At 39.6% G+C, this 21,284-nt stretch overlaps 1 protein-coding gene across 2 annotated transcripts in view; it reads right to left on the reverse strand.

Moving 5' to 3' along the window:
* The window catches only part of OVA2 (tRNA synthetase class I (I, L, M and V) family protein), a 391,242-nt gene that overhangs the window by 264,097 nt on the left and 105,861 nt on the right, over positions 1-21,284 (reverse strand). For both annotated transcript variants that reach the window (XM_089406156.1, XM_089406157.1), the window contains exons 8-9: positions 18,200-18,307; positions 16,372-16,522 (exon numbers count right to left, since the gene is read on the reverse strand). In XM_089406156.1, the coding sequence (XP_089262282.1) occupies positions 16,372-16,522; positions 18,200-18,307 (259 nt within the window). The remainder of the gene's footprint in view (positions 1-16,371; positions 16,523-18,199; positions 18,308-21,284) is intronic.

Raw genomic sequence — 21,284 nt, forward strand, 5'->3', positions numbered from 1 at the left:
AAAAAAGATGATGGTAACCTTATCTATTCCATTCTTACTAAATTGGGACCATCGTATTCTGTGTTTGTTTCCACCTTCCATTCTACAAGAGAAGCCTTCATTTCTCAAGGACAAGACTACAAGTCCCCTTCCTTTGATTCCTTTTGTGATTCTTTAATAAGAGAACAAGAAAAACTCTTACACCTTGGTCTTCTTAATTTTGGAAACTCTTCTAAGAAAGCCTTAGCTGCCCAGCAGCAACCAAATCCAAAGAATCCTAAGAAGCCGTATCCTAAAAAGAATGGTCTTAAACCAAACAAGAGTCCTAAGCAATTTCAACCTCAAAATGAAAAATCATTTCAACAAAATGATAAAACAAATAAAAACAAAGGGAGGAAGACTGATAAACATTGCCACTTTTGTAATTGAGATGGCCACTTAGAATCCAAATGCTTTAAGAAGATGGAAGCCTTGGAAGTAGCAACGAAGAAGCATAACATCCATTTGGAGCACTCTTCAACTTCAACTTCATCTTCAAGAATAGCACTTTCTACATGTGGTTGTCAAACATCTCGGTTTGGATATGCACTAAATGTATCTTCTTCTTCTAATTCTCATGAGTGGCTCATTGATTCTGGAGCTTCTTATCACATGGCCAAAAACAAAGCCATGTTTTCTTCTTTAAATGATTGTAACACCAAAAATATATATGTTGGTGATGATAGATGTCTTAGTGTTGTAGGGACTGGAACTGTTCATATAGACAATGGTCAATTTAATGATGTATTATGTGTTCCAACCTTATCCTGCAACCTTTTATCTGTATATCGGATAACTCATTCAGGTGAAGGTAAAATCGTTGAATTTTCACCTCACGATGTTGTAATTAAGGACCTAAGAGATCCTAAAAAGATTTTAGCTACTGGCATTGCTGATGATTCTACAAGGTTGTATAAGTTTAACAACTTTGGGTCATCAAATCTTCCCTCAGTATTTGTTGCTCATAATGATGAAGTGAGCAAACTTTGGCATGACAATTTGGTCACTTAAACTATCGCTCCCTTCGGAATCTATGTAAAGAAAATATGGTGACAGGTCTTCCAATGGTATCTTGCAGAGATGGTGTTTGTTCCGGATGTGTAATCGGAAAACATCATCGGGATAGTTTTGAAAAACATGCATCTTGGCACGCCTCAGCCCCTTTACAGCTTGTGCATAGTGATTTATGTGGTCCACTTCCAGTTGTTTCATTCTCTGGGTACAAGCATTTCTTAACTTTCATTGATGATTTCTCCAGATGCACTTGGGTATACTTCTTAAAACTCAAGAGTGAAGTATTTAACATGTTCTTGGCCTTTAAGGCCTTTGTTGAAAAACAATCTGGACATCAAATTCTTAAGCTAAGATCTAATAATGGCAGAGAATATGTTAACAACAAATTCATCAACTTTTGCACTAAGAATGGAATTCAAATGCAACATATTGTTCCATATACTCCACAATAAAATGTTGTATCTGAAAGGAAGAATCGCACCTTAAAGGAAATGGCTAATTGTATGCTTCAATCTAAAGGACTTAGTCTTAATTTTTGGGCAGAAGCAATTAACTGTGCAAATTACATAATAAATCGCACTCCTACTAAGGTTTTAAAGAATATCACTCTAGAAGAAGCATGGAGCTCAATTAAACCAGATGTAAGTCACTTTCGTGTTTTTGGAAGTGAAGCATGGGCCCATATTCTAGATGAGAAACATAAAGCTTTAGAACCTAAGAGTGAAAAATGTATTTTTGTTGGATATTCTGAAGATGTCAAAGGATATAGAGTTATTCCACTTAAGTCCAAAAATGTTATCATTAGAAGAGATGTAAAGTTTGCTGAAAATATATCGGCCTACGAGCCTAGTTCGGTAGATGTGCCACCTCTCTCTATCTCTTCTACTTTTGAAAATATTTCTTCTTCAGATGATGAAAGCGAGGATGACAATCCTCCCCCACCTTCTCAGGATCCTCCTTCAACTCCTCAGCTTCCAAAATGGGTCCATGCTACTCGAGATGCAGCAGGCGCTCTTGCCGGTGATCCTACAGATCAGCGACGTACATGTTCTCAGTTCGATAGAGCCTCTTCTTTACTGGCTCAAGCTTCAGCGAATTATGATCCTGACACCTTTGCAGAAGCTTCAGGCCATCCAAATTGGGACGCAGCTATGAATGAAGAATATCGTTCATTATTGGCAAACGATACATGGGATCTTGTTCCTCTACCAAAGGGACGAAAACTTGTTAGATGCAAATGGGTTTATAGAACCAAGTATGGACCAGATGGAAAAGTTGATAAACATAAAGCTCATCTTGTTGCTATGGGTTTTTCACAAGTTGAAGGCATTGACTATACTGAAACCTTCTCCCCCGTTGCCAAAATGAACTCTATCCGCCTTTTTTTTTCCCTTGTTGCCTCTTTCAAATGGGAAGTCCATCAGATGGATGTTAAATCTGCCTTCTTGCACGGGACTTGCATGAAGAAATCTATATGGAACAACCTACTGGCTTTATACAAAAAAACTCCAGCCTTGTATGTCGGCTTAAGAAATCCCTTTATGGTCTCAAGCAAGCCCCTCGAACTTGGCATGCCAAAATGGATAGCTTTCTTTTAGAAACTGGTTTTTCTAGGTGTCATTCTGACAATACTTTCTACACCAAGAAAGTGGGCAAGTCTCTTATCATTCTTGTTCTTTATGTTGATGATCTTATCCTTACTGTAGTGATCTCAACCTTATAAACCATGTGAAGTCCAGCCTTAAAAAGAAGTTTGAACTTAGGACACTTGCATTATTTTCTTGGTCTTCAAGTCTTGCAATCCAAGGAAGGTATTTCCCTTTCCCAGTCCAAGTATGCCTGTGATCTTCTACGCCATTTTCACATGGAAGACTATAAGCCAGCCCCTTCTCCCTTTCAATCTGGAGCCAAACTTTTAGTCACTTGTACTTCCCCTGAAGTTGATGCTACCTTATACCGTCAACTTGTAGGAAAACTTTTGTATCCGACCCATATCCGTCCTGACCTTTCCTTTGTTGGCCTTATTGCTCGATTTATGCAAAACCCACATGAAAGTCATTGGAAAGCAGCTAAAAGAATACTTCGTTATGTTCGAGGTACAGTTCAGTTTGGGATTCATTACAGTGCAGAAGCATCTCCTCTATTGGTTGGTTTCACAGTTTCACTGATTCTGATTGGGCTGGTGACCCTAATGATCGGAAGTCTACTGCAGGTTATGTGTTCACTCTTGGTTCAGGACCTATTACATGGGCTTGCAAGAAACAAAATGCCATTTCTCTTTCTTCAGCAGAAGCAGAGTATTGTGGTGTCGTAGAAGCTAGTAAGGAAGCCCTGTGGCTTCGTCAAATCCTGTCAGAATTTGGCTTTTAGCAGCAGCATCCAACTACACTTTGGTGTGATAATCAAAGTGCCATTCAACTATGAAAAGATCCAGTCCAACATCAACGCAGCGAACACATTGAACTACACATGCACTTCATCAGAAAGCTCATTCACGACCATGTTCTTGAAGTGGAATATTGTTCAACAGATGATCAAGTTGCAGACATCTTTACAAAGGCTCTCACAGAGGCGAAGTTTATTAAACTTTGATTTATGGTTGGAGTTAAGGAAGATGTCACTAAGGGGGGATAGGCTCTAATGCCTCCTTCCTTATCCTATTGTGTCATATTTGTACATCCTTCAATCCTATCCCAAGTTGTTCTTAAGGGGGGATGTTAGGATATTCCAACACATAGGAAATAGTTAAGTATAAGTTGGTCTAGTGTAGAGTTAGGTAAAGTGTGTTTCTTTACTATGTACTTTTGTAACTTACAATCCGACAGTCACGATATGTAGTGATCCGACGGTTCATTCTCTCCTCGGTATTACCGACACTTGATCCGTGGCTTAACACCCGATTGGTCCATGATCTCTATTTAAAGAGCATGGAGGGTCATTTGTAGGGTAACCGTTCATGAGAGAAGCTTATGTAAATTTTCATTCTTTTATTAATAAATTGCCAGAAGTGGCCGTGTTGACTCAAGCCGTGGACTATTTCGGATTTCCCTCTTTGAGGGTTTTAACCACGTCAACAATACTGGTGTATTGATCTGTGATCTGTTTGTGAGCGGTGTCCTTTGGTGTTCTGTCTGACGAACTTACCCTATAAATTCCTACAACCCCCTTTACAAGCCAAATTATCTCCAAAAATTTAATTAATTTCTTCAATAATAATCAATCTTCGCTAGCTTATTTTGGTTAGGAACATTCTTATTCTAAGAGTTGATAAGACCCTCATGATTCAATCAATTATTTACCCAGTCATTATGTTGCCTTCATCATCTCAAATTAGGGATCTTGACCACACTTTCAGGGGATTTAATTTGATCATGCATATCTCCGCAACCATGAGGAGTTATGAGGGGTGCCACCTAGCATTGGAATCGGCACAACAATGACTACACAATGAAGATGGTCTTGCCTGTTGTTACCACACAATCTAGCAGGCCTTGAAGGGGGAAACCCTACAAGACAAAGAATTAGACCATGTGCTAACAATGGGACAATGGACCACAATCACCATAGCCAATGTCCTTTGCTCTTTACAAACTTTCACCGATGTGAGGAGTTTGGTAAGATACATAATCACCTTTGATAGATATTCTAAGGTTTATTGTGATAGGTGATGAGGTAGGACCTCTCAAGGAGAGCTTAAGGTGATGGAATGATGCTTTTAAAGGTACTTTGCACCCTCTAAGACGCCTAAAATATACTTGCGCAAGACCTAGGGTTTTATAGGTAATCAGGCGTTGAAATTTCTAAGTTTGACACGTCAGAAATTCCTATTGCATTATCTGATTTATTATCTCCTACTTGTTCTTTCCATTAACAAGTTATTTATAAATATAAATACCGAAATAAAAACAAATGCAGCCTCAACTCATATACAAATCAACGATTGAAATAACTGAGACAATCACACAAGGGACACCATTATTTATGGATAATTGTCCCCGAAAACACCCAATGCGGGAAAACCAGTGCAGCAAATATGAGGGTTTTATTATTATGCAGTTTTTAAATACAACTAGGGTACCAGAAATGGCTCACCCTTCATAGAATTTCCTTAGCAGAAGTACCTCTCCTCGGAAACAGATATTTTGGCTGATCACCCACCGGATAATCGATCCCACAGCAACTACGACAGCTCCTTAGCTAGATAGTGAAAGCTTCTCCACTGCTCTGCGTCACTTCCAGGGACTGCGTCACCCTCTCAGCCCAACGAAAATCTTGAGCGTTTCCTCTTGGCCCTGCTTCAGCTCTGCTAGCCTCTGCGCAGCTACTGCTGCCTCTGCGTCAGCCACTTGCCTCTCTGCGTCGACCCTCTGGCCCTCTGCGTCAAACACGCTGGCCTCCTCAGCCTCTGCGTCAGTCTTCCCAGGCTTTGCGATGTCTCTCTGGCACTATCTCTGCCTCTCCGCTATGTATTCTCGGCCTTCTGTCGAACTGCCCCTAGCTGCAACAAATCACTGGTTAGAATCTCTCAGCAAACCACGTTCCAGAAAATCGAACTGACTGATCAATTTTAGTGTGTCTCCAACTGACCCTCAAGCCTCCTCTTATAATTTTCCTGTTGAGTCTTCAACGGCCGAGATTAGGTCCCTAATCAACGGCTGAGATTAGATTTGGCTTGATCCATGTCATTTAGAACATTCTCACTCAATTTTATATTAATACCCATTAATATTTTAATTTTCCTAAGTTTAGACTTAGGAACCCCATTAAAAATATTAATTATTTTAATATCTCTCCAAACGGATGGAATTTCCCCAAACGATTTCTGGGCCTTGGAGATCTTATGTGCCTTAGCCTCTCCACCAATTTTCATGGCTAGAGCACATCTGATGCTACCACAAATCAACACTCCCTCTTAGCGAGGAATGTGCTCTAGTAATGCTTCACCATGGAAACATCACACTAATCCTCCGCACCGGTACCTGTGTTGATGCTTGGCCTGCTGCCCCACATCATCTGCACGGTTGCTTCCTATACTGCTACCCATGACACTGCCACAGCTACATTTGTACTGCAACTCCCCCTCTCAATATGTTACCCATGCTACCCCTTGCACTGCCACGGCTCACTGTTGCACTGCAACTCAGTTACCGAGAAGTAGGTAACTGACTTCTCCCAAATACTGACATCCCATTCACTCTGGAATCCTCATGAAACTGAAGCTGCCTATGTTGCTATCTTGTGCTCCCTCTGCTGCTACAACCCTACAGCATACACCTTTGTGCCTCTCGCACTGCTACAACCTCCACTATGTTGCCTCAGATTTCTGCACCTAAGCATTGCTTTGTTGCTCTACTACACTTTGCTCCACCCAGCCCCTACCATCTTGCTACTGTAGTTAAGGGCTCCCATAGCCGGATATGATCCAAGAGTTGGGGCACCTCAAGGATCCTGCCCCTAGTATGTAGTCCTCCTGACTACAACTTGATGTCTCCCCACCTCTTCTCTAGAGGTGCATGAGCACTCATGGCACAGTCATCATCAGTCTCGACCTATTTCTCCGCCTTAGCTGGAGTTGCCTTAGAATCGGAAGCCTCTCCCTTGTTTTTCTTCCTGGGACATTAGGATGCATAATGTCCCAGTTCCCCACAATGGAAGCACTTCACCTTGGATATGTCCTACTTCCTCTTCCACTGTTGTCCCGCAGATGCTAGAGGCGCATCCTCCTCCTCCTCTTTCTTGATTCGACCTCCCTTGCCACTACTCCTTGCCTTGGTCATCCGCCTGATCTCTTCTTGGCGAAGAGCTGCCCACATCTCCTCCCATCCTAGAAGAGTGGCCCTGCCCAAAATACTTTGGACAAATGTCTCCCACTCCTCGGAGACTGCATTCAAGGCAGTCCTAACCATAAATTATGGATTCAATGTGGACCCCAAGGAAGTAAGTTGGTTGCGAATCTCCTGCAACCTGAGAAGGAATGGATCTATTTGCTCTCCCTTCTGCATCTGATACAACTGCAACTGATTTTCCAATAGCATCTTATGTTGCACAGCACTGCCCTGATACAACGTCTTCAAAGTATCCCACATCTCCTTTGTTGTGTTCTTTTCAGCAATATGTGGTATGACATGATCTTTGACCCTGTCTAGGACCATGCATTTCGCCCTCGCCATTACATCCTCATACTTCTCATTCTCAGCTGGGTCAACCGGGATAGCCATGGTTCTCAAGGCAAAGTCCTTGATGTGATGTCGATCCAGGACTACCAGGATCCTGGCCTTCCAGATGACAAAGTTGGAAGCCTCGTCCAACCTGTCCTGATCCCTCAGTCCGTTCACTGCCATTTCAGCTCCTCTTCTGGACTCCCTCTGAGTTTCGACTTCCCTCCTGGAAATCTCCCTCTAAGTCCTAATTTCCCTCCTGGAAATCCTCTAGCCAACTGTCAAACCACTCCTCTCCAATCCTCCTTGCAACTGCAACTCGGATCTGGATTTCTTGGCTAGAAATCCGTCAAGGTAGTGACTCCCTCTACCTTGGTTCTGTCTCCTTAGGTATTGTTCTGCACTGACAGAAACAGCACCCCACCAACTTCTCAATCACAATCTACCCACAGCTCCCCAAGCCCAGGCAACTAAAGAAACTGAGTCTTTCAAGCTCTGTGCAATCCCACCAACGGCAAAATCTGCTCCTCCTGGCCACAACGTCGATCCTTCCTGGCTGAGAAAGATGGACGGGCACTGCATAGGTCTAATTTGCCCCTCTGCCTCTGCATTGACCCTCCTCCTAGCTTGTAATGATGATGCAGTCTCTGCATCAATTTCTCTCTATCTGCTTCTGCTCTGGAACAGTGTTGTCTCTCGGGACCGTTGCTACTGCTAGAAATTCTTCAGATTACTGTTGGTGCCTTCAATTCTCCTGTGATCTGCAATGCTCTGATACCATGTTGAAATTTCTAAGTCTGACACGACAAAAATTCCTACTGCATTATCTGGTTTATTATCTCCTACTTGTTCTTTCCATTAACAAGTTATTCATAAATATAAATACCGAAATAAATACAAATGCAGACTCAACTCATATACAGATCAGTAACTGAAATAACTGAGACAATCACACAAGGAACACTGCTATTTTTAGACAATCATCCCCAGAAACACCCAATGCGGGAAAACTGGTGCAGCAGATATGAGGGTTTTATTATTATGCAATTTCTGAATACAACTAGGGTGCTAGAAATGGCTCACCCTTCAGAGAATTTCCTTGGCAGAAGTACCTCTCCTCGGAGACAGATATTCTGGTTGATCACCCACCGAATAATCGATCCCACAGCAACTACGGCAGCTCCTTAGCTGGATAGCGAAAGCCGCTCCAAGCTTCTCCATTACTCTGCATCACTTCCAGGGATTGCATCACCCTCTCAGCTCCAATCTGCCCCACGAAAATCTCCAGCGCTGCCTCTTGGCCCTGCATCAACTCTGCTAGCCTCTGCGCAGCTACTGCTGCCTCTGCGTCAGCCACTTGGCTCTTTGCGTCAGTCCCAGTTGCCTCTGCGTCAGCGTCCCAAGCCTCTGCGTTGTCTCTCTGGCACTATCTCTGCCTCTCTGCTATGTATTCTCGACTTTTTGTCGAACTGCCCCTCACTACAACAAATCACTAGTTCGATTCTCTCAGCAAACCCCGCTCCAAAAAATCGAACTAACTGATCAATTTTAGCATGTCTCCAACTGACCCTCAAGCCTCTTATACTTTTCTTGTTGAGTCTTCAACGGCCGAGATTAAGTCCCTAATCAACGACTAAGATTAAATTTGGCTTGATCCATGTCATTTAGAATATTCTCACCCAGTTTTATATTAATACCCATTAATATTTTAATTTTCCTAAGTTTAGACTTAGGAACCCAATTAAAAATATTAATTATTTTAATATCTCTCCAACCGGGTGGAATTTCCCCAAACGATTTATGGGTGTTGGAGATCTTGTGTGCCTTAGCCTCTCCACCAATTTTCATGGCAAGAGCACATCCGATGCTACCACAAATCAACATCAGGGATAAAGCCACTCCCAAAATCAAGGCGCGGAGAAACGGCTTCCTATGATTTACTTCACCAAGCACTAGGCACATACAACCCTAAAAGAAGTCACCAAGTTGAGCCAATAACAAGCTAGGGTTTCCCTCTTAGGGCACGCCTAGGGAAAGAGATTTTATGGATGAAAACCAATTAGATGCCCACCAAACTTTGAGGTCAAGGAGATAAGACCTTAGTCCTAGTGTCTAGGCTTTTCGAATCCACCAAATCACTCTCTAAGGCAATTCGATCTATGCCCTATCCTAGCCATCCTACTTTATGGGACCGAAATTTATGAAGAGAAAATGAGTTTGATCATCAAAGATTTGGACCAGTGCCTTGTCCTTTGGGCATATAGAGTTCTAGATGTTTTAGATTAGCCAAAATTGTCCTTAAGGAGGTCAAGAATTGATGCCTAGGTACCAGCGCTCAATAATTACCTACTCAAAGGTTATGGACTTTTATGGAGAAAATCAATATTTCACCACTAGGAACATTCATTACATGTCATGACATGAATAACATATGCAATTGCCAACCAAATGGCTTTAAAAAATTTATCTTCACAAAATTAACCACAATGTAGCATTATTCTAGTTGCAACAATTCCATACATTAGATATTATTTCTATTGAAATATGTAACTAGGTTCGGTCTTCACAATGACATATGTAATCATGATTTTATCTAATTAATGAAAAGAAGAAAAATAACATTATCTTGTTATGCTTGAGGGATGGGTTTCATGCTCAAGGAATTTTATTTTGTACATCAAGCTCCCATTGTGAGCTCTTAGGATTGGTCATTGTGTCATAGAGTCAATTGAGTCATTACCATGTATTCAAGACCCATTTGCACAAGTTACATAATGTAAAAGGAAAATTATTTGAGTCAAAATAGAGTCAAGCAACCCTTCCAAATCAAGTCAAAAATGCTAGCAACAAGTCGGCCTTCCAAACTGTGACAAGTCGGCCTAGAGATAATGACAAGTCGACCTATTTTGGAGTGACTAGAAGACTATATATTCAAGACTAGTCGACCACCTTTGGGGCATCTATCACTCACAAGAAACTAGTCCAAGAGCACTGAAATCAGCGAAGGAAATAGAAGATCAAGCAAAGAGGAAGAGACATTTTTCAAGACTATTTTTAGGCTAAAGATCTCACACGTGGAGGTTGAAGCAAGGGCATCCACTGCAGAACCTAATACTGAATTACAGTGATCTCTAGAAGCTGAATCTTGGTGCCATGACTGTCTTATTTGAAGGTCGAAGTCTTGAAAAGAAGGGATCGAGTCAAGCGAAGGAGAAGAAGGGCTAAAATTGCCCTAATCACCTCATGCAAGCAAAAGTTGCAGGAATTTTTAGAAGGTCGAGTATTGCAGGAAGATAAGTAGTCTAGTGTTGCAGGGCCGAGGTCAAGAAGAAGGAGAAGTTGCAGCAGTTCCTAGTCAAGGTTGACTTTATTTGACTTGACAAGAAGAGAGCAAGGTTTGACTTGATCTTGGAGGAGTTTTGGGTCAAGGGTCTAGGTCTTGGAATTCATCAATTGAAGATTCTATAAGAAGAAGAATTTTGTGGGTTTTCCTCTCAAGTTGGAGAGGTTTTGGCCCTGGCTGATAGCCTACATCTTGTGTCCTTTGTCTCATTGTTATTTATGATTTGTTAACTATTTGATGATAGAAAACATTAATATAATCAAGTGGAAGAAAGAAGCTAATAAAGATCAAGTAAAATTGCATCACAAATAGTTATCATTGCAAGAGAAATCACCTATATTGTTGCCTCTAGATTTCTCAACATGGTATCAGAGCTAAGGTGACAAATCAAGGAAGGGCAGCTCAATAAGGGACACTCAAGCACTCAAAGACCAAAATTATGGAAGGGTATCAAGGGCATCGAGAACAAGGATCACATCATCATCTTGGAGAAAGTCAAAACCCTAGTTCGGTCAAAGAAGGCATCTTCTCTTGAAACATTCTTGGGATCTACACTCAATCATCACCTCAAAGAAGGAGACCTCAAAGACCCTATCTCTACTCAAGAAAGGAAGGACTTCGATTTGAAGCATCTTGAAGACTACTCATCCAAGGAAAGCTAGATCAAAGGCATTGTCATCATAAAAGGTATCAAGGCAATCTCCCTCTCATTGAAGCAAGGTTTTCATCTCAAAGGAAAATCTTGGAGATCACGCAAACAATCAATTCCAGCAGATTCCACAACAGAGGCAGAATGTGTGGCAGCAGTTGAGGCAACAAAAGAAATTGTGTGGCTTGGGAAAATTCTGGAAGATGTGCAGGTAAAACAAGTACATTCGACTCCACTCGTGATTGACAATACCTCGGCAATAAAGTTGGCCAAGAACCCAAAGTTCCATGATTAAACGAAGCACATCAATACAAAAGATCATCTGATTCAACATCATGTTGAGGCCCAAACAATCCATCTTCACCATTGTTCCACTAATGAGAAAATTACAAACATCTTCACCAAAGCACTTGGAAGAGAAAAGCTTGAAAGATTCAGAACGATGCTTGGACTCACCAACATCCCTTCAGATTAAGGGGGGGAATGTTGACACCTAATCATAGGGATTGGGTGCACAACTGTAAATAGTGTAAATAAATAATAGAGAAAATGGAGAGTCATCGGGAAATGAAACTCAACAGTCACTCCTTCATGTATATAATAATGAACAGCCTAAATGAATAATATAATCTCATTTGAGGAGTTACCTCCTGGCCTGACAGGATTCTTATAGAATCCATCAAGGGTTCCCTAATCCCATATGTGGCAGAGTTGGAGACATCTAAAGGGACATATGATAAGCTAGCAAAATTATTCTCTGAAAGCACGACAAGAAAGGTCATATCACTAAGATCTAAACTATACAAGTTGAAAGCATCAAAGGATGAAGGGATATCTATATGTCTTACCAAAGCATCACAAATAAGGAATCAACTTCAAGATCTAGGAGAGATGATATCCGATAAAGAAATGATTACCATTATTCAAAATGCACTAACTGATGAACAAGGTAACCTTGTATGAAAGGCCTATGAAGAGAAGAAAGCTATCCCTTTCAATAATATGTGGTCACTATGCAAGATTGAAGAAAATAGGATAAAGGCAAAAAGTGATGTAGGATCAAATGAGTAGGTTCAAACATTTGTTGTCGTGACAAGAAGAAATGGAAAATTTGGGAATTTTGGTCATCAGAAAAAGAAGAAGATCAATATGTCACAAATCCAATGTTATAGATGTCAGTCTTACCAAAGCATCACAAATAAGGAATCAACTTCAAGGTCTAGGAGAGATGATATCCGATAAAGAAATGATTACCATTATTCAAAATGCACTAACTGATGAACAAGGTAACCTTGTATGAAAGGCCTATGAAGAGAAGAAAGCTATCCCTTTCAATAATATGTGGTCACTATGCAAGATTGAAGAAAATAGGATAAAAGCAAAAAGTGATGTAGGATCAAATGAGTAGGTTCAAACATTTGTTGTCATGACAAGAAGAAATGGAAAATTTGGAAAGTTTGGTCCTCAGAAAAAGAAGAAGATCAATATGTCACAAATCCAATGTTATAGATGTCAAGAATATGGGCACTACAAGAGAGAGTGTCCTAAGCTCAAGAAGGACAACAACAAAGGAAGAAGGGAAGAAGCCCATATCACTGAAGAAGTAGAAGCTGAAAAGAAGAAATCCAAGAAAGAGGAAGTAAAAGATCTCTACTATTATTGAGACAGTCTTCCTCACCTAGTTCTTTTCAAGTTTTTGTTTCAATTTTTCTATTGTAAAGTATAACTATCATGGTAGGAATCATTAGAAGCATGATAGGATGCATCATGTTAGGAGATGGCATCATAAACACGTACGATTGAAAACTAGAGCTCGTGACATCATCATAAAGACGCATGAAATATAGTTGAAATAGAAGCCTGTTATTTTTTGTAGCATTAGACGTGTTCTAGCCACAAAATTTGGTGGAGAGGCTAGAATACATGTATTCTCCAAAACCCAGAAATCATTTCTAGAAATTCCACCTAGAGACGACTTAATTAAAACAACTAATCATTTTTTTAATATTTCCTAAGTCTAAACTTAGGAAATATGATTAATTAAAGGGTATTAATTAAGTCATGGTGAGAATCTTCTAGAAAAAGACATGGATCGAATTCTAGTTAATCTTAGCCATCGATTAAGTTTTAATCATGGTCGTTGATGTCTCAACGAGAGATTATAAGAAGAAACTCGATGGGGCTTGGAGAACACACATCAGACACTAGCAATTCGATTTCACTGGCAGATCGAACTCTAGAGTAGCAGCACTGAGTTGTCGGAGAGAGAGCTAGTGAGCTCGAAGAAGTGAGAGAGGGGCAGGGATAGTAATGTCGGAGGAAATCCTTTGTTGCTGAGGAAATCAACATAATATGTCCTCATATGAAATCAACATTCAAGGACTAGATCATTTGACTATGATATCTCCATGGTAAAGATATCAAGATCCTGATAAAGTCTGAAAAAGAAATAGACCCTTTACGTTGTATATCTTTTTGGAGATGTGTCAATATATATGCAGGATGCTGATGCAAACAAGGGGATGTCATGATGAAAGACCACCACAAAGGTATTTTTGATTTAATGTTCATTTTCTATTTTTGAATAATATCTGGATGGGCTAATGCAGGGCTACTAAAGGAAGAGTTGTATATCTCATCGACAACTAACACTCATGTGGTAGGATGAAAGATCCTACAGGAAACATGATGCGAAGAAGGTAACAAGGCATGAAGGAAAAGCTAGATATGGACTAGTAGATCACTTTCCAAAGAAAGAAAAGATGACTGACATAATTCATGAATGAAAGTGATGAATTGTCGATGCCCTACGAAGAAGTCCCAAAAAGATGAAGACTCCAAAATAAAGAAAAAAAAATCATGACAACGAAAGGAGCTCTTCAAGCAATTGGTTGTCCCATGATCTCCACTTAAGGAGTTGTTGGAAGCAAGTCCCTGGTCAAGAGGGAGCTTGGACAAGTTCCTGATTAAGAGGGAGCTTGGGAACATTCCTTTTTATGGAATGGGTTGGTCATCCCTGGTTTAGAGGGAGTGACAGATATAGTTCTCTACTTCATGTGTCATGCACTAGACCAGGACTAACAGCCGTAAGTCTTAGTGAAGGCCATGAGGAGAGATAGACACATCATTCTTTTCTTCACCTGGGAAGATAGAATGGAGGATTGGGTAAGCATCTGACATCCGATACTCTTTGAGGATGTGGTAGGGCATCCAAGATAAGTGTAGTTGTAGAGGACCGATATTCTTTGAGCATTGGGAATCTAAGATAAGAATAGTCCTAGTGGAACATACTCAGAGAGAACCTGAGTGGGGTATGTTCCAAGAGAGACAATGATGAGGGTGTCTATAAATCATTGGTGTCGCCAACATTGTGCTATGATCTTGTGGAGAGATAGAGTTGTTAGTCAAGGCCTTGCTATGTAACAATGTTGGATGATATGATGCTATACAGATGGGTTACCAATCCGACTCTTCGTATGAGAATTCTTCAAATTGAAAATGTCCAAGTACCTTGTATGGATTATGAATACCTCCCTAGTTAAGAGGGAGTGTTGAAATATGTAACTAGGTTTGGTCTTCATAATGAGATATGTAATCATGATTTTATGTAATTAATTTAAAGAAGAAAAATAAAATTATATTGTTATGCTTGAGGCATGGGTTTCATGCTCAAGGAATTTTATTTTGTAGATCAAGCTCTCATTGTGAGCTCTTAGGATTGGTCATTGAGTCATAAAATCAATTGAGTCATTTTCATGTATTGAAGACCCATTTGGGCAAGTTACATGATGTAAAAGGAAAATTATTTGAGTCAAAATAGAGTCAAGCAAACCTCCAAGATCAAGTCAAAAATGCTAGCAACAAGTCGGCCTAGAGACAGTGACATGGTGGCCTATTTTGGAGTGACAAGAAAACTATATATTCAAGACTAGTCGACCACCTTTGGGGCATCTATCACTCACAAGAATCTCGACCAAGAGCACTGAAATCAGAGAAGGAAAGAGAAGATCAAGTGAAGAGGAAGAGGCATATTTTCAGGACAGTTTTTGGGCTAAAGATCTCACACATGTAGGCTGAAGCTAGGGCATCCACTGCAGAACCTAAGACCGAATTATAGTCATCTCTAGAAGCCGAATCTTGAATTTAAAATCAGCAAGGAAATTTACTAGGAAATAATTAGTCATTTACTGGGGTTAAAAAATTAACAAAAATAAGATGGAAGTTCTGTCAAACCTTCAACGTTGAACATGAGCTTCTTCTCCTTAATGCTGTCCCCTATTTTTCAGGTTCAAATGGCTTCACTTGTTCCCCCCCTCATGGAGGTAGGGCTAGTGTTGTCAACTATGTCCTAGTCAATCAGGATCTGCCTCCCCACATCCAGCACTTTACTGTCTTCCCCACTATCCCCATTGTAGACCATTCTCTAATCATCTTCTCACTCTGTGGTAGAAGACTATTTAGTCTTCATAAATGCATGGGCTAGGGGCTTAAAACAAGGGATAAATCTAACATTGCATATGAACTTTTGCAAATTTCAATAAATAAGTTGTAAAACAGAGTTATATTTAGGTGTCCTTACTAAATAGTATTTTAGAGGTCACTTCAATGAGAGATAATATGCACACACAGTAGAACAATGAAAGAGGGAAAATTGCTCCTTCAAAGTTGTGTGGTTATGCATTATTCAATGGTATATATTTATAGTACAGATTTGTGATAAAAATCCATTGGATTGTGGTCTAGTTGTTGAGATGAGGCATCACCAATACAAAGGCCTGGGTACAAACTGCAGCGATCATGGAGCCACAGTTGATGTTAAAAGTTGTCACGGATTGACAGCCACCATGTAGATGGGATCACAAGTTGGGGTTGGAGACTTCCCACAGATCAAGAACAAAACGCAGATTTGTCATAATATTTGAGAGTAAACTAAAACAGATCTTTAATTTTTGAAAAAATTACCCTAAAATAGACTACTTAACAAGAACAATTTTTCTCAGATAAAGTGCATCAAATATATTCTAATGCACTCAGCTTCTTGTCCTTATTTCACGTTTTTATTTGTCATTTTCATATTCCTTCTCCCTTAAATTGGAAAATCTTCCACTTATCTGCACATACTCTGGCATCCCCATCTCATGTTATTTTCAACAAGTGGAACAAGTAAATACCATGCACTTGATTCTTACCAACATTTCCAGGAATTGTCCATGGAGTTGTAGTCCAGATAGCCAAGCCCGCATTCGGAAAAAGATCTTTCAAAACATTAGGGGAAGTCTCAGGCAGATTAACCAACTTGAAAACAGCATAGACACTTTTTGATGTATGTCCCTCCGGGTACTGAAAAGCACACAATAAAGAAATTCAATGAAAGATTTAGAAATTGATCTCGAGATAAGCTTTCCTTTCACTAGCAAAAAAACACAAGATCTAGAAATGTCAATTTTCTAAGGCAAATGTAAAAACATACACCTATAATTTCTAAAATCTATTGGAATCAGAGTTCACAGTTCTGACAAATGCCACAGAAAAGGTCTGAGTCAAAGCTTATCCAACTTGTGACCATGAACATGCCAGATACTTCCCAGTTCCAGTCAACATCAGTAAAAAGTTCTAAAATCCAAGGACTTACACTCTTTTATAAATATAGATACAAAAATAATAGACACATAGCTTACATTTTACAAGAGTAATTGTGTTGCATGCCAAAATGATCTCAAAAAAAGGGCAGATTGTTAAAATCAGGAACAAATACATGATAAAGTGGAGCATTACACAAAAAGGTGGAGAATTGCTTGATAGAATTATTAGCCCATGAGAAAAATGCATCATTAGGGTAAAAACATATAAATCTTCTATTACAATGATGCAAGAAAAGCTTCAAATTTTATATTGCCACACAATATCAACATCCTTTGTAGTTCCATGCATTGCTCTTCTCTGAAAATTCTGTCAATCAGTGAATTAAATTCATAATACCTACCCCAACTGAAAATAACTTCCAAAGGAGGTACGGAATTATCAACTATCTGTCACTAAATTTAGAAGCTTTCTTCCTCTCATATTCAGTCCATCCCAAGAAGATATGATTCACTCCCAAGGATCATTTTCAAGGCTTTATTGAAGGTTATACTTTAAATCTTGATAGTAGATACTTTGACAGATTGGTATTCTTTAAATTGGACAAGATAGAAGCAACCATACTCAAAGCTTAAATTAACATGAATCATATATTTTGGACTATAATGGGGTGGAACCTCCGGCTGGGAGTTGGCCAGATAGGTTTTCATAGATTTTCATTTTGACTACAAGTTGTTTTAGACTGTCATTGTTGACTTCACTAACCTGTTCATAAGGTTTGTAACTTTGGACTCTGCTACTTGAGGTTCTCCGATTCAGCACTCTCTAATCTCATCAAAATTGATAATGTGCAACCCAAGTTGAAAACTTTTTGAAGAGAGATGATTTTCTTCAAGTAATGTGGTTGTCGCACTCTAGACATGTAATCCTCCAGCTAGAATGGACTACACTACTTCGTTGTCTCCTCTTTCACCTGTTAGTAATAAATCCTTTAGCTTTGGGCAAGGACCTGATTCAGATGGGGAATAAATTAAGGTGAACGAGAGTTTGAAGCAGGTCAAGACAGGGTCTAGGGAGGACAGGGGGTGGTTGGGATAGGGTCAGGAGAGGGGGTGAGGTCAGGCCAGGGTAGGGGTGAGGCTAACAAGACAACAAGATTGTGTGAGGCAAGGAGATCAAGATAGAGGATGAGGAAGACAGGGACAGAGAGAGAGTTCTTAGGGCTCCTTAGGAACCTCTATGTCACAATCAAAATTCTGCTTATACTCTTATCTTGGTGGTTATTTTTCAATCAAACAATAGAATCCTATTTCAAAAGCATGCTATTATTAATCTTTTTCTTGCTAATAACAAAACTATAAGGCTGTATGCATCTATTTTGATTTAAAAGACAGCAATTGCACGTAAGTTAGATATTATGGACTAAAAATCAGGTACCTCCAATTCAGCTTCAGCAAGTGCAGTCCGTGAGGAAGGACTCCAATGAACTGGTTTCCGACCTCTATATATGTTGCCTAGAAGAACCATTTGGCCAAACACTTCAATCTGATTGAAATATAACAAGATCAAAATAATCAGATATAGTGACATATTGACAACTTCTTATGCACACTACATAAATTACACTGCACTATACTTTTAATTGAATTCAGTCTTAATATCTATTAAGATGCATAATTTGCATGTGTATAGTAGATGACTAGCAATTTTATAGAAAGAGAGAAGAATATTTCTCAAGCAAAATATACCAATTAGGGAAAAGATTATATTGTACAGTCTGTACAGGCCATTGGTGTGTAAAATGTATCACTTAAATTACGAAAATCAATACTCCCGAAAACATAGTCAATTATCATTGAAATAGTCTCGAGAGAGAGAGAGAGCTCCTGTAACAAGTCAATAAATTAAATACTAGGCAGAATGTTTAACCAGAAAACTTCGAGCTAAATGGCACTAATTTTAGACCTGTAGATACCTAGGGAGATGTATTATGGTACTCACATCTCATATACGTGGCTTGAGGAACTCCTTCCTCATGTGGGAATTCCAAACAGTTTGGGATGCTGGCATTGTAGTGTTGGCATTGATGTCAATAGGGCCATGGTACTGTTCATCGTATACCTTATGTCAACCTGATGATGTTAGTAGTCCTCTTGATGTGTGATGAGTGTTTGGCTTGTTGGTCTTGTTTCATTGACATTGAAGTCAACATGGTTATGACATGACCTAGTGCAGGAATGGGAGGCTGAGTAGAGATGGCTTCAGGACATGTTGTATTGGTTTGTTACAAGTGATGCTGCTACTACTTGTGTTGGAGGTGTCTCTACAGGTGTTGGAGGCAGTTGGATGACTTGATGCTGCTGTTGCAGGTGTTGGGGATGCTACTACATGTGCTAGAGATGTTGCTATAGGTGTTGGAGGTGTTTGGACAGGTTGTTATTGCTGCTTGAGGAGCTGGAGGTGTTGGTCTTTGTTGTAGCATCCATTGTCATTTTAATTTTATTTTCAATTTTATCGCAAAAATGAAAAAAAAAAATCAAATATTATGTTATAACGGAAATAAAAGAGAATGTGGAAATTTGAAAGAAATGATTTGTTTTATGTTATTGATGGCTTGCGAACGTGAGAAACCCAGGAGAAGATCTGAGCCGTCTGATCAATAGGCAGCAGATCTAACGGTAATCGCGTGGTTAACAAGGACGAGGTTTAATTCAAAATCGGACGCGAGAAATTATAAAACTGAGTTAAAACCTTAGTTAATCGGGGCCGTCCGCTTGAAGGATTCAGATCCAATAGTAATCGCGTGGTTAACAAGGACGAGGTTTAATTCGGAAAACGGACGCGATGGTTTATGGAATGTAATTTAATCCGTTGAAGTCCGGATCGATCACAGCCGCTCATCAAAAAGGGACGAGATCCGACGGATATCGCGTCAAAAAGTGCACGGGTTTTATTATAAATTTCAGACCCAAGAAGTCTATGAACTGCAGTTTTGTTTCTTCTCGGTTCCGTGGGGAAGGTAAAGGTTTGTGGAAAAGGCGGATGCGATAAGATTATGAACCGGAGTTTTAATTCTTTTGGTTCCATGGTAACTGAAGGTTTGCCATATTCCGTGTAAATCAACCAATTCCATTGTTTTAGCAAAATAACTAAAATTAGAGGCGGATGACTGAAACTCCAAAGGCGACAGTGATTGGTCGGGTTTCTTTGTGTTTCTACCAATCAGAACACTTCCGATATATACGTGGGCCCATAACCCACAAGTCCACGCACGAAGTTTTGTAAAGATGCAGTTTGTTGTGTTAAGATAGTCTAGCTATCATCAAAACATCTACAGAGAAACTTCATCAACAATCAAGCCACAGATTCGAACAGCGAGCAGCCATCACCTTCTAATTTCTGTTACTTCTTGTTATTTTGTTTTCTTGAGAAGAATGAGGTGTCTTTTACCCTCCAATGTAATATTCTGTAATGACTTTTACTTTAGACAGTTAGGAGATAGTTAAGCAGTTTGACAGTTTTGGTGATTACCAACTATCTCATGATGTATAAAAAGAGGCAAAAGTATAGAAAAAGGGTTCGAATTTTGAACAATCAGGAGACTAAGCTATTGGATTCTTGATAAAACTGATGATTAATGAAAGAATCAAGAGTTTTCCACACATTGTTGGGTATGATTTGTGATTTCTCTGTTATGTGTCATCATGTATCTTCCTGTCTTTAGGTATGGTAATGAAGCTGTAGGTCTTTGTTTACTTATGCAAATGAAGTTAAAATTCCTTAAAAGAGCGCTCTTGTACTTAAAGTTCCTACTTCTACATTTCTTCTAAGTTACGGATAATAGTTTCTATGTAAAACAGCATATTGTCTTTAACTTCCCAAAGTGTTATAGATAATAGTTTCTGTGAAAAACATCATATTGTCTCTAACTTCTCAAAGCATTCTTCACTCAGCATTTTTATTCAGCAATCAAATGGCATTCTGAGACTTTCATATCACCTAAGTATTAAGGGTTAAAAGTCAGGCCCTTCAGGTCCTTCACTTGAGGATACATCATACAAATAAGTGACAATAATAATAAACATTAATGTCTTAAGCACAATTTCTACACAGCCAAGAAATTGGTTTCTTAAGGGACAACATTAATTGGCGCCGCTGCCGAGGAGAGAAGTCAAGAACACTTTTCCCTGGGTTTTTAATATTTTCCTCTGGTTGTTCAGTGAGGAGGAAATATTTGGCTGTATTGAACAGAAAGCAATAACTCTGGCTTCAAAGAGGCCTCATACGAGGTCAGATACCTCACAACAAAAAGTTCAAGCCCTTTCAGACCCTGAGAGACTAGTTTCCAAGAGGGTTGGAAGGCCAAAAACTCCAGTTACACCAAGTCCTACACTGTCTGCACCTGGCAACAGTTCAACACATCTTTCATCCAAACATTCACCTTTGTTTGACCAAGAGCTACCTTTTACATCCACTTCATTTCAAGAACCCAACTGTCAAGAACAATCTTTAGAGTCTATTT

The sequence above is a fragment of the Pinus tabuliformis genome, chromosome 2_2 (genome assembly GCF_031772625.1).
Source record: "Pinus tabuliformis cultivar Carrire ecotype Pingquan chromosome 2_2, CPIR1, whole genome shotgun sequence".
Taxonomy (NCBI): domain Eukaryota; kingdom Viridiplantae; phylum Streptophyta; class Pinopsida; order Pinales; family Pinaceae; genus Pinus; species Pinus tabuliformis.